The following is a 14,430-nucleotide window of genomic DNA, read 5'->3' as shown; positions in this document are numbered from 1 at the left end:
ATTTGACTGCCCTGATGCACAAATCCTAAAAAGCTAGCATTCATGTTCAGCAGGTTGTAAGGAAGACAAATAGAATGTTGGCCTTTATTTCAAAGGAAATGGAACATAAAAATGGGGAAAGACTATGCAAGACACTAGTCAGATCACAACTGGAATGCTAGGTACAGTTAATCAGCAAAGGAATCTACGATTACTGACAAACAGTAGCAAAGTAGAGTGGAAGATTATCAACAAAGGTCTCATTGAATGGTAAAACAGACTCAATGGGTTGAATGGCCTACTTCAGCTGCTACATCTTAAGTAGTCTCCAACCATATTTGTGAAATCTAACAACCTTTATTAATTAATTATATTATGTCCAAGATTGGCTTATTGCATACATTTTTGATCCCCAGATTTAAGAATATAATGCTAATGGAAGCAGTTCGAAACAGATTTTGAACTGCTCTTTTCAAAGCTGATTCTTGGGGCAAAGAGATGGACTTATTCAGAATGGCTCAATGGTTATGCCTTTATTCATTAGAATCTGGAAAAGTGAGGGATGATCTTATTGAAAAATGAAAGCTTCTGAGGAAGCTTCACAGAATAGATGCTGAGAAGTGCATTATATTTCAACTATTTGTGCAATCTCAAATTTGGGACAGTGTTACAGAATATAACAACACTCATGTAAATCTGAGATGCAAAGGGATTCCTTATTCCAGACAGTAGTGCAGGTCTGGAATTGTCTAGCCTAGACTTGGAGGGTAAAAGTCTCTGAAACTTACCTGTCAGGTTTCAGTGCCACATGGTCCAACATCGCTGCTGATGCAGTCTGGCTATTAACAAAATAGTTATTAATCCCATATACATCACTAACACTGAGCTCTTGGCAACACCACTTCTAAAACTTCCTCCAGTCTGAAAAACAACTGCTCACCACTGCTCACTACTTCCTGTCATTCAGCCAATTTGTATCCAGCTATTGCTGGCTTGTTAATTCCACAACCATCAGTTTTGTTCACAAGGTTATGTGACACTTTATCAAATACTTTTGGGACATCAATACGTTAACCTTACTACTATCTTCATTATTAACTCAGAAAAACATATATTAGTTAAATAAATTTTCCCATAACACATCAGTGGGGTCTTTAGTTAATCCAACTAAGTTAATCCAACTGAGTTGTCTGAGTTGCTGTCCATTTCATCCTTAATTATTGTTTTTAAAACTTTCCCCAGAACCAAGGTTACATTCACCAGCTAGGCTTATCTTTACACTCCTTTTTTGAACAAAAGCACAATATTTGGAACTGTTCAGTCCACTGGCACCAATCACATCCTTTGGATTGAAAAATTATGGCCAATGCATCGTTGAATTTCACTCTCACTTCCATCAGTATCCTTAGATGTATTTTACCAAGTCCTAATGCCTTGTCAACTTTAAGGATATGTGCCTATCTAATGCCTCCTTCAACTGAATGTTTAGTTTATCATATATATCAATTGTCTATTTTTCCTATCATGCAAGATAGTGTGCTAAGTGACTCGAGGCCAGACATAAAGGAATGTAATCAGAGGCCACTTGTAAAAGCTTAAAGATTCAAAAAGTGCACAGTGGGTCAGGGGCCATTTACACGGGAATTAAGCAGAGATTTTTAAAATGCACCAGGAAGTCAGATCAGATACATTAATCTAAATTAACCCATTATAAAATGGGTGATTCACTGACATTTTGTTAATTAATGTTCACTAAGCACATTTTGTTAATCCATTTAACATGATATATTTACAGAACAGATATTTCCTTAAACATTTCCAATGATAAACAAAATGTGATTTGTTTGTTAATTGATTGGTGACTCAAAGTTTGGCTGGGAGCTATGCTCTGTAAGAGGATATCTATTGTCCAAAAGCAAAAACAAAGTTTAGCACATTTCAAAATTCTGGACTTGTGGAGGAACAGCAATTTCTACTTGATCTGGTTAAAATTTTCGAACAAATTATGAGCTGTATGAAGACAGACTAATCAACATTTTACCAAAACTAAAAAGTGAACAGATAAAAGGTTTTGTATCATATACCCTCTTTTATATTTGACTATTTGTAGTTTTATTATGAAACAACAAAAACAGCATACTTCCAGCTCCAATTGTAAACATAAACGCCACATTAAAAACATACCAAGCACTGCCTTGTTTATCTTCATTTTACTGAGATGATATTCCAGAGTTCTTGTCTCCGTTGGGATTGAAACTTCATCTTTAGTACCTTCTTCCGCAGTGTTAACTAGAATCCAAAATTTGGACATTGATTGTACTACATATTTATATATTTATTTTTTAAAATCACAGAAGGGATGACTGGCCATATGGCAATGCAAGTATTCCTGTACATTTCAAAAATGCAGTTTTTTTTTAAAAGCTCTGCCACTTCTAAATCTCAATGTTCCTTGATTATTTACCATGACACCAGTGTGAAAAGATATTAAAAATAAAAAGGCCATAAATGACCATTATAATTCATGCAGCAATTTAAAACATCACATATATAAAGAAGTTCAATACGTTTTAGCCTTTGCTTGATGCTATTTCACCAACTTTCTCCATTCTTTTGATCAACTACCTTTCCCTATTCAGGAGTTATAGCAAAATAAAGTCTCAAGACACTTCACAGGGTCACTGTAAAAGAAAGTCTGAATGTATTTCTTTGAATGATATTTGCCACCTGTCTACGTTCCAATTATTCAATCTCCATTTACCCATTCATGCACATATGGATATTCTGGTTGTAACTGATTATAGAGTCAATCATACAGCATAGAAGCAAGCCCTTTGATCCACCATATCTACCCTGACCAACAAACAAAACTTCACTGATCTCATTTACCTGCACTTGCTACATAGCCTACTATGCACTGACATTTTAAGGCGCTTCTCTAAGGTGCAAGAGTATGTGCCTTCATCATCCTCACCAGGTAGAGAGTTCCATATTTCTACCATCATTTGGGTGAAGAAACATTTCCCCAGATCTCCTGCTATCAAAGCCCTTACTGAAGTTCATGTAAACCACTTCAAGCGCGGTAGTCTCATATAGTTACCTTTTCTAAACAAAAATTCAACTCAATTAATCAGACAGGATCTCTCTTTAACAAATCTGTGCTGACCATCCCTGTATTTCCAAATGTTGATTATTCCTGTTCCGACTAATTTTTTCTAATAATTTTAGTACAATTGATGTCAGTAATTGGTCTATAATTACTTCCCCATTCCTGCTGTCCTTCTTGAACAGAGAAATCACATTAGCTATCCTCCAGTCATCTGGCACTTCACCTGTGGCCAGCATAGTATTAAATATATCAGGGCCCCAGAAAACTCCTCTCCTGCCTCCCAAAGCAACCTGGAATTCATCCTATCAGGCCCTGGGGATTTATGCATCTTTATACCCACTAAAACATTTAGTATATCCTTTTTACTAATTTTAAAATGTTCAATAATCTCACCAACTCAACTGAAATCCCCAGTTACAATGTGTTTCTCCCGTGAATACAGATGGGAAATATTCACTTAAAACATTTCCACATCCACTTGCTCTATGTACAGATTGCCTCTTTGGTCTCTGATAAAGGCCACTCTTTCCCTGATATTCCTCATTCTTTCCCTGATATTCCTCATTCTTAGTAAAACTTGTATACTTTACTTGGCTGTAGTGACATCTTGCTGCCCAACCTAGATTTGTTCTGCTTAACCAAGATATTGGGAGCATGGCTTTCATCACCATGATACACCAAAGTCTTTCTTGCCCCATACAATTCCTAAGGCTCTTCCTTCTCTGAAAACTTTAAGTCTTTTTCCGTTGCCTCATCTCCCTTAAATATCACATAACATCTGGCCCTATCCTCCATGAAACAATTTCCCACTCACCTGCCTCAAACCATGCATTCAGCCATTTCCTTTGCATCTCATCTCTGAGCACACCATTTTTCCTGTTCACCTTAGCCTTGTTTCAGTGGCAACACACTTTGACTGAACATTTATTGTCATACACCACAGAAACAAGACCCTTCGGTCCACTCATCCATGCCAACCAAGCTTCCCAAACTAAACCAGTTACATATCCCTCTAAACCTTTCCTACTCATGCACATGTTCAAATGTCCTTTACATGCTGTAACTGTATCTGCATCAACCACTTCCTCTGGCAGTTCATTCCATACACAAACCACTTCAGTCCCTTTTAAATCTTTCTCCTCTCAACCTAAAATTATACTCTCTATCTTTGAACTCCCCTATCCTATGGAAAAGATCTTCGTTATTCACCTTATGATTTTCTAAAGCTTTTCAAGGTCACCCCTCAACCTCATTTGCTCCAGTGAAAAAAGTCTCAGCTTGTCCATCCTCTCTCTATAATTCAAATCCTCCAGTCACAGTGATATTCTTATAAATCTTTTCTGTACCCTCTCTAATTTAATAGTATCCTTCCTACAGCAGGGCGACCAGAACTGCATACAGCACTCTAAATGTGACCTCTCAATATCCTGTACAACCACAACATGAGACACCAATGCCTAAGCTCAATGGTCTGAGCAATGAAGGCATGCGTACTAAATGCCTTGTTTAAAACTCTGTATAACTGCCGTGATGCAATTTCCAACGAAATATGCATTGAACATGTTCTACAGAGTCCTACCATTAACTGTGCAAGTCCTGTCCTTATCCAGCTTACCAAAATGCAACACTTTACATTTATCTGATTTAAACTCCATATGCCACTCCTTGGCCAATTGGCCCAATTGATCTACATAGCTTTGTAATCATAAATAACCTTCCTCACCATCTATTATACCACTAATTTTGGTGTAACCTGCAAACTGACTAACCATGTTTCCTACATTCTCATCCAAATTGTTTATGTCAATGACAAACAACAGTGGACCTAGCACTGATCCTTGTAGAACACTGCTGGTAACAGGCCTCCAGTCATAAAAACAACATCCCACCACCACTGTCTGTTTCCTACTGTCAAGCCAATTTTGTATCCAGTTTGAAAGTTTTCCCTGAATGCCATGTGATCTAACTTTACTAACCAGCCTACCATTCAGAACCTTGTCAAAGGCCTTAGTAAAATCCATGTAAACAATGTTTACTACTCTGCCCTCATTTGTCTTCTTGGTGACATTTTTCTCAATAAACCTCAATCAAGTTTGAGAGCCAGGATTTCCCACACAAAGCCATGGTGACTATCCCTAATCAGTCCATTCCTCTTCAAATGCATGTAAATCCTGTCTCTCAGAATCCCCTCCAACTACTTATCTACCATTGACATTAAACCCACCCATCTATAGCTCCCAGACTTCTCTTTGAAGCCTCTCCAAAATAAGGGCATAACACTACCCAACCTCCAGTCTTCCAGCACCTCAACCTTGGCTGTCAATGATATAAATCTCTCTGGTTGGTCCAAATAATTGCTTCCCTAGCTTACCACACAGTATCCTAGGATACTTGATCAGGTCCCAGAGATTTATCTACCTTAATGCATTTTAAACTTCCAGCACAACCTCTTCTGTAATATGAACAGTTTTGAAAACATCAGTATTTATTTCATAGTTCCCTAGCTTCCATATCCTTCTCCACAGTAAAATAGTGAAGCAAAATATTAATTTAAAATCTCTCCCATCACCAGTGGTTCCACACAATGATCTTGTTGATCTTTTGTCTTTAATATACTTGCAGTCTCTTTGAATTATCCCCTTTTTGCCCTCCTGATTTTTCTTAATTCACATGAGTTGCGTAAGCCTGACTCGTGGGTGGAAGTCACACTACAGACATGCATACACAATCCAGGTAGATACACAAATGCATACTAAAAAATGGCGAATGTGCTTTCCATTATGATGTTACTTAAGGCTCCAACTGTCCTCTTAGGTACACATAGAATCTCAATTCAAACAACAGCACAATAATGCAGTTATTGATTTTTTGCTTCTTATGTGACTGCGCGATGTTTAAATTTCCTGCAGTTTAATACGATAAAACGCGCTCATTTAAACAAACAAGTTTTCACATAGACTTTGGATGTCCTTAAATCCAAAACCATGATCAAAGCCCAAGCAAATCATTTCATTATTTCCATCATCCTCACCTCAACTGCAAAGAGCATATCCCACAAATTTATTACCAGATCTGGACTGATAGTAAAGTCTCCTCAACCCCTGCCCTTTCAAAATGCAAAAAGACATTGTTATCTCAATTCCTGGTCCATGCCTTGCACAAACTGCATCTAAAATCTTCAAGTGAGATTTGCTCACCTCTTGCAAAATCAAAAACTCCCTAAGTCAATACTGATATTCCATATGATTCTGACCATCACGTCTCTAGTTATTCTTAACTTGCTTTTGACGCAAAACATCCTCCAATACCTATCCTCCATTGTTAGGTCAATGAGACTGAGATATACTATATTTTACTCAACTCAGATGTACACATCACATCCGTCAATGGTTTCTCTTTGCATCCACAGATCAAATCAATATCAAGGATACATTCTTGGACCTTTACTCCTGCACATGGTATAATTGACAACATAACCTACATAGATCAGGGGGGCACCTTTTGAAGGAATATAGATGCCACCTAGCTTTACCTCTGTACAACTCCTTTCAATACCTTTCCTGCTCCTGTGTTAGTATTTTCACTATTTCAAAGATTTCCTGGCTAGCCTCTAACTTTCCAAAATCTTGAGCTCATCCAAACCTTTGCTGCCTGTATCGAATACCTTAGGCGCTTTGGCATCAAATTTTGACGGCATTCACAAAGGAGCAGCTCCAAACATACCATTCTCATTAAGAAAGTCAACACGTTCCACTCAACTGGCCTAGATTAACTCAGACTGTTTACAGCCCTAATATCTCAAATAATTCACAGCTAGGTATCCAATCCAATACTGTAGCACCCAAAAGACTATCTACTTCACCATCCATACTGTCATCTGTCTCTGCCTTTCCTCCACTGAAACTTTCAAATCATTCATATCTGTCATCTCCAAAAAATGTTCTCTCTGCCAAATTCACAGCTGACATCTCAGGACTATAATCATCAACACAAAGTCCTACTGCAATTTTGCAACCAGTTACAAATACCCACCTCGCTTTACTTCAATTATTTATTCCTTTTTTTCAATTCACTCATGATCTGTACATCATTGGCTGGGCCAGCATTTATTGCTGATCCCTAGCTGCCCTTGAGAATCAATATCATTCAAATTTAAAACACTCATTGTCATTTTTGAATTTCTCTAAACTGTAGTCTATACATTCTTCAATATTAAAAAATAACACTCTTCAGAATTTTGCAAATCTCTCCATTTTCAAGTCAGGCTTATTATACACATACCTTTGTGTCTATACACCATACCTCAAGTTTGAATTTCCTTCCCAAATCCTCCATCGCCCTTCCACACTTTAAGCTTGTACCTAAACCTCTATCCATGACAAATATCTCTTCCAGTCTTTATGGTGTGGTTACTCATTGGATAATCACACTCAGTTATTAGAAGACCTGTATTATATTTTCCAAACATACATTAAAAAAAACTTGTAAGTGTACGAAATTGAGTTAGAAATTTATGCACATATTAGTATTGATTTTAAGACACATACTCAGTATCAGAGAGAGAGAGAGAGAAAAAGAGACACACAAAGCAAAAAGAGGCCAAGAGGCCAGAAAGAAAGAAAATGGTTGAAAGGAATAGGGAGTATTTCAGACCTGTCAAAGGAATTAGACAGTACGAAAAGTTGAAATCAGTAAAGTAATAAATTATTTCTAAACGACTGCGGTATCTTGAGCTTAAAAGCTCATGTTCAGGAACAACACAATGAAAAAGACTCTAGTGGATACTATTGCAATGACTGTGAAATTGAAATTGAAAGCCAAAATGCAGTAAAATAAAAGTAGTAACTGCCTGTTTAAAATACTCTATTTTGTGAAAATGTAACAAAAACATCACAAGTCTACAGTAGGTATATGATTAGGGCTACAGTTTTGTTTAGGGCAAATAAGCAGTTATTTTGAAAAGATCTTTTTCTCACTTACACCTTTTGTCTTGTGCTACTTCGTCGTATTAGGAAATACATGCTCTATCATGTTGAAAATTCATGATATTGATGAATTCCACTACTTCTGATTCTGTCCAAAAACTCTTAACAAAAGGGGAGGTGGTTGGGCATTGATAATGTCACTGGACCAGTAATCAAGAACCCCAGATTAATAGTCTGGGAACATGGGTTCCACCGCAAAAAAAAAATGGATGAATTTAAATGTAATAACATTTGGAATGAGAAAAATAGCTAGCCTCACGGCAACCATATAACTATTGCTAATAGTCATAAAAACTCATCTGGTTCATTAATGCCCTTCAGGGAAAGAAAATTGCCTTCCTTATCTGGTTGGCCTACATGTGACTCCACACCCACAATGTGACTGACTCATAACTATCCATTGGGCAAAGAGGGATAGACAATAAATGCTAGCCTAGTCAGCAATGCCCACATGCTGTGAATAAGAAATCCTACATACTAACATAAATACAGACCACAATATTACTATATAGCTGTACCTTAAAAAGGAGTTAAGGATAATGAATAAAATAACCCCAGAAAACTAAAAAGTTGCCCCAAAACTCAAAGTACAGCGCTCAAGGGAAACTTTTGGGGGGAAAAAAAATTGCAGTTAGTCCATAATAAATTTTCCCTTTTAAGTTTTAGCTCTTCTCAAAACTCAACTGTGGCCTCTAACGCACTGATTTATAAGTCATTACGACACAGGAGGAGTCCATTTAGCTCAACTGCACATTATAACTGCAACAATACAAACCTTCCTGAATTTAACCATATACGCAGGATGTGGGGAATTTAAAAATTGCATTTACAATCAGTCTACAGGAAATATTTTGTGTACCACTTGTTATTGTATTAGTTTGCAGTATTTAGAATCTTCATGAAGTCTCAAGAGACTTTTTTTTCCTGAAATGCAAATCCATATGTCTGAAATATGCCTTCTAGGGCAGTTCCCAAAATCATCTCGCTCACCATTTTATTCACAGGACAACAATGCCAATACAGGAGAATCTTCTATCATTACCAGGGGATTTTCAAAAGCTACAGTATATTATTCTTTTTCTACGAAGAGACTAACACCGTGAATAGTCACTCATCACAAACAACCAATTTGTAGCATAGAAGAGAATACAGTAAAAGAGGTGTGCCATGTTATAATGAGGCGGCGTGAGCTTATATTTTCAATCTGTTAAAAAGAGACATTGAATGTCACTATTTGCTAAAGTAACGGTAACAAAAAGGAAGACTGTCCTAACGTCATCCATGTTGTGACATGAAGACTCTAGCTGTAATCAAATATGGTCAATTCTAAAAACCAAAAGAACTGCTGATGCTATATAAATCATAAACAAAAACAGAAATTGCTGGAGAAGCTCAGCAGGTCTGGCAGCATCTGGGAAAAGAAATCAGAGTTAATGCTTCAGGTCCGGTGACTCTTCCTCAGAACAGACCTTTTCGCAGATGCTGCCAGACCAGCTGAGCTTTTCCAGTAATTTCTGCTTTTGTTTATCGCCTATTCTGTTCAGTAAGAGAATGGTCACATCTTGCTACCTTGATTTGACCTAAGCACATTTGTTAAAATGAATCTAAGAATTTTATACATATTGATTTACTGTTATGTTAGAATATGGCAGCTGTATTTTTGTTAATCAGCAACATGTTATGACTTTTCAAAAACAAGAACTAAAATCAAGCCATTACAGCATTGCTAGATTATATTAGAAACTATTTGCCCTCAACAGATTGGGAAGGCAATTTCAAATAGATTGTCTTCAAATGAAAGTGTTACATAATCTTAAGTTCATCATAATAATTCCGCACAAGACTAACTTTAAATAGTTGTAGCAACTTATGACCTTCATTTGTCTTCCAAAATTTATAGCCTCTAATATGCATCTTCTTTACAGAGTCATAGAGATGTACAGCATGGAAACAGACCCTTCAGTCCAACCCGTTCCAGATATCCCAACCCAATCTCGTCCCACCCGCCAGCACCTGGCCCATATCCCTCCAAACCCTTCCTATTCATATACCCATCCAAATGCCTCTTAAATGTTGCAATTGTACCAGCCTCTACCATTTCCTTTGGCCGCTCATTCCATACATATACCATCCTCTGCGGGAAAAAGTTGCCCCTTACATCCCTTTTATATCTTTCCCCTCTCACCCTAAACCTATGCTCTCTAGTTCTGGACTCCCCAACTCCAGGGAAAAGACTTTGTCTATTTATCCTGCCCATAGCCCTCATCATTTTGTAAACCTCTATAAGGTCACCCCTCAGCCTCTGACACTCCAAGGAAAACAGCCCCAGTCTCTCCCCATAGCTCAAATCCTCCAACCCTGGCAACATCCTTGTAAATCTTTTCTGAACCCTTTCAAGTTTCACAACATCTTTCTGATAGGAAGACCAGAATTGCATGCAATATTCCAACAGTGGCCTAATCAATGTCCTGTACAGCCGCAACATGACGTCCTAACTCCTGTACTCAATACTTTGACCAAACACCTTCTTTACTATCCTGTGTCTACCAGCGCCTCCACTTTCAAGGAGTTATGAACATGCACTCCAAGGTCTCTTTGCTCAGCAATACACTCTAGGACCTTACCATAAGTATATAAGTCCTGCTAAGATTTACCGTCCCAAAATGCAGCACCTCACATTTATCCGAATTAAACTCCACCTGCCACTTCTCGGCCCACTGGCCCATTTGATCAAGATCCTGTTATAATCTGAGGTAACAAAAAACAATTTAGGGCAAGGGGTTCTAATCTTAAAAAGTGAGCAAAATGGATAAACTCGAATATAAACAGAAAGCACTGGAAAAACTTAGTAGGTCAGACAGCATCTGTTGAGAGAAAAAACAGAGGAGCAAGTGAGGTCTGCAGATGCTGGAGATCAGAGCTGAAAATGTGTTGCTAGAAAAGCGCAGCAGGTCAGGCAGCATCCAAGGAACAGGAAATTCGGCATTTCGGGCATAAGCCCTTCATCAGGAATGAGGAAAGTGCGTCCAGCAGGCTAAGATAAAAGGTAGGGAGGAGATGTGATAGGTGGAAGGAGGTCAAGGCGAGGGTGATAGGCCATAAGACCAAAAGACATAGGAGTGGAAGTAAGGCCATTCGGCCCATCGAGTCCACTCCGCCATTCAATCATGGCTGATGGACATTTCAACTCCGGAGTGGGGTGGGGGCGGAGAGGTCAGGAAGAGGATTGCAGGTTAGGCAGGCGGTGCTGAGTTCGAGGGATTCGACTGAGACAAGGTGGGGGGAGGTGAAATGAGGAAACTGGAGAAATCTGAGTTCATCCCTTGTGGTTGGAGGGTTCCCAGGCGGAAGATGAGGCGTTCTTCCTCCAACCGTCGTGTTATTATCTGGCGATGGAGGAGTCCAAGGACCTGCATGTCCTTGGTGGAGTGGGAGGGGGAGTTAAAGTGCTGAGCCACGGGGTGGTTGGGTTGGTTGGTCCGTGTGTCCCAGAGGTGTTCTCTGAAACGTTCTGCAAGTAGGCAGCCTGTCTCCCCAATATAGAGGGGGCCACATCGGGTGCAGCGGATGCAATAGATGATGTGTGTAGAGGTGCAGGTGAATTTGTGGCGGATATGGAAGGATCCCTTGGGGCCTTGGAGAGAAGTAAGGGAGGAGGTGTGGGCGCAAGTTTTGCATTTCTTGCAGTTACAGGGGAAGGTGCCGGGAGTGGAGGTTGGGTTGGTGGGGGGTGTGGATCTGAGGAGGAAGTCACAGAGGGAGTGGTCTTTTCGAAACGCTGATAGGGGAGGGGTGGGAAATATATCCTTGGTGGTGGGGTCCGTTTGGAGGTGGCGGAAATGACGGCGGATGATACGCTGTACATGGACGTTGGTGGGGTGGTAGGTGAGAACCAGTGGGGCTCTGTCCTGGTGGCGGTTGGAGGGGCGGGGCTCAAGGGCAGAGGAGCAGGAAGTGGAGGAGATGCGGTGGAGGGCATCGTCGATCATGTCTGGGGGGAATCTGCGGTCCTTGAAGGAAGAGGCCATCTGGGCTGTACGGTATTGGAACTGGTCCTCCTGGGAGTAGATGCAGCGGAGATGAAGGAATTGGGAATGTGGGATGGCGTTTTTACAGGGGGCAGGGTGGGAGGAGGTGTAGTCTAGGAAGCTGTGGGAGTCAGTCGGTTTATAGTAGATGTCTGTGTTGATTCGGTTGCCCGAGATAGAAATGGAAAGGTCTAGGAAGGGGAGGGAGGAGTCTGAGACGGTCCAGGTGAATTTGAGGTTGGGGTGGAAGGTGTTGGCAAAGTGGATGAACTGTTCAACCTCCTCGTGGGAGCACCAGGCAGTGCCAATACAGTCATCAATGTAGCGGAGGAAAAGGTGGGGGGTGGTGCCAGTGTAGTTGCGGAAGATGGACTGTTCCACATATCCTACGAAGAGACAGGCATAGCTGAGGCCCATGCGGGTGCCCATGGCAACTCCTTTAGTTTGGAGGAAGTGGGAGGATTGGAAAGAGAAGTTGTTCAGGGTGGGGACCAGTTCAGTCAGTCGAAGGAGGGTGTCGGTGGAAGGGTACTGGTTGGTACGGCGGGAAAGGAAGAAGCGAGGGCTTTGAGTCCTTTGCAATGGGGGATGGAGGTGTACAGGGACTGGATGTCCATCGTGAAGATAAGGCATTGAGGACCGGGGAAGCGAAAATCATGGAGGAGGTGGAGGGCATGGGTGGTGTCCCGAACGTAGGTGGGGAGTTCTTGGACTAAGGAGGACAGGACCGTGTTGAGGTATGTGGAGATGAGTTCGGTGGGGCAGGAGCAGGCTGAGACAATGGGTTGGCCGGGTCAGTCAGGTTTGTGGATTTTGGGCAGGAGGTAGAAACGGGCGGTGCGGGGTTGTGGGACTATGAGGTTGGAGGTGGGAGGATTGGAAAGAGAAGTAGTTCAAGGTAAGGACCAGTTCAGTCAGTCGAAGGAGGGTGTCAGTGGAAGGGTACTGGTTGGAAAACCAGTACAGAGAGAAAAACAGAGTTAATATTTCATGTCCAATGACCTGAAATGTCATGAGACTTTCTGAAGTCCAATGATCGATTCTGTCAGCCCTACATTTGCGAAGCACTTTCTGCCTTTTTTTTCCAGATTTCCAGTTTCTGCAATTCTTTATTTTATTTTTGTGAAAATGTTTTCACCATGCAACATTTCAGGTTACAAAGTAATTTAACGGCAAAATTAAATATTTTCTGTACTTTAAAATAAGCAAACTTATTTGCGAAATGCCCTGTTTACTCGCCACCAAACTCTTCTCCACCCTCCCTCCCCGAAGAAAAACACAGGCCTAGGTGGTTAATTGGGAGGAAGGAGTAAAAGGAAAATAATTAACAGACCACACACAGCACACTCATGATGCTTAAGTCAGCACAAGGTTTGCAAAGATTCTGACAAGACCTTTATCAGGTCTCTAACCTGTGCAAAAATTAATATCTTTTGATGTTTGATCAGTCAGACACTGGCTCACGTAGAATTGGTCACCACATGTAGTGGCTTCCAAATCAAGATACTACTGTAAAAATACAGTTTTCCTAATGTTAAGTACAACTCTCGCCAAATGGCTATAAATCACCTATTGCAGGAAGACAAATTAGATACGGGTTGGTAAAACCAAGTTTAAATCTTCCCAAGTGTGCAACAGTACTTTTCATACAAAAACAACTAACACTGGATAGTTTACCAACAGAAGTTCTTGTAAGCTTTTTGCTTGTTGTCCACATCAACAAGTGCTCAACATGGGCACTGATGTACAATGTTCCCTGGAAATAAATGCAAAGTCATAGCCCCCAGTTTTATTCCTCCACGTGTCTTCACCATAGCAGGCTGTCTAGTGAGTCATCCTGTAAAGCTTCCTGATTCAAGGATTGGCTATATAGTCTACCATAAAAGATCGACTACATTCCAATCCCTCATCACCAGACATGACATTCTGAAGCAACACTGTGAGAGATCATGTTTACCTCCACTTGTCCCTTCCCTCAATAAGTAAATTACTGACAAGGGAGAGATCAAGCCCTTGACAGATGTCCAGCTGATGTCAGAAAATCCTTGTAATCAACACAGTTAGAAGCACAATTCACTGTGAGTTGCAGGAGTTCACATCCACTTCTTCAGGCACATTACCTCATTAAACAATTAATGAAGGTACTGGAAATTGTGCCCAATTACGTTACTGATGTCATCGGATGACGATGCTTGTTTATGCTTGCATAACTTTTGCTGCAGAAGTTGATGAGAAGGTGTGATCATCTTTCATTAAAAAGCATCAAAATATTCCCTTGTGCTCTGATCCTTGAGGGAATGTAGTGGATGCAGTACCACTGGTAACAGCT

At 40.3% G+C, this 14,430-nt stretch overlaps 1 protein-coding gene across 4 annotated transcripts in view; it reads right to left on the bottom strand.

The window, feature by feature from the left end:
• The window catches only part of si:ch211-197h24.6 (uncharacterized), an 88,359-nt gene that overhangs the window by 62,478 nt on the left and 11,451 nt on the right, over positions 1-14,430 (bottom strand). For all 4 annotated transcript variants that reach the window (XM_060824791.1, XM_060824793.1, XM_060824795.1 and 1 more), the window contains one exon: positions 2,164-2,268. In XM_060824791.1, coding sequence (XP_060680774.1) covers positions 2,164-2,268 — 105 coding nt within the window. The remainder of the gene's footprint in view (positions 1-2,163; positions 2,269-14,430) is intronic.

Source organism: Hemiscyllium ocellatum, chromosome 5 (genome assembly GCF_020745735.1).
Source record: "Hemiscyllium ocellatum isolate sHemOce1 chromosome 5, sHemOce1.pat.X.cur, whole genome shotgun sequence".
NCBI lineage: Eukaryota > Metazoa > Chordata > Chondrichthyes > Orectolobiformes > Hemiscylliidae > Hemiscyllium > Hemiscyllium ocellatum.
Note: the sequence above shows the minus strand (reverse complement) of the source record. Positions and strands in the feature narration are given on the sequence as shown.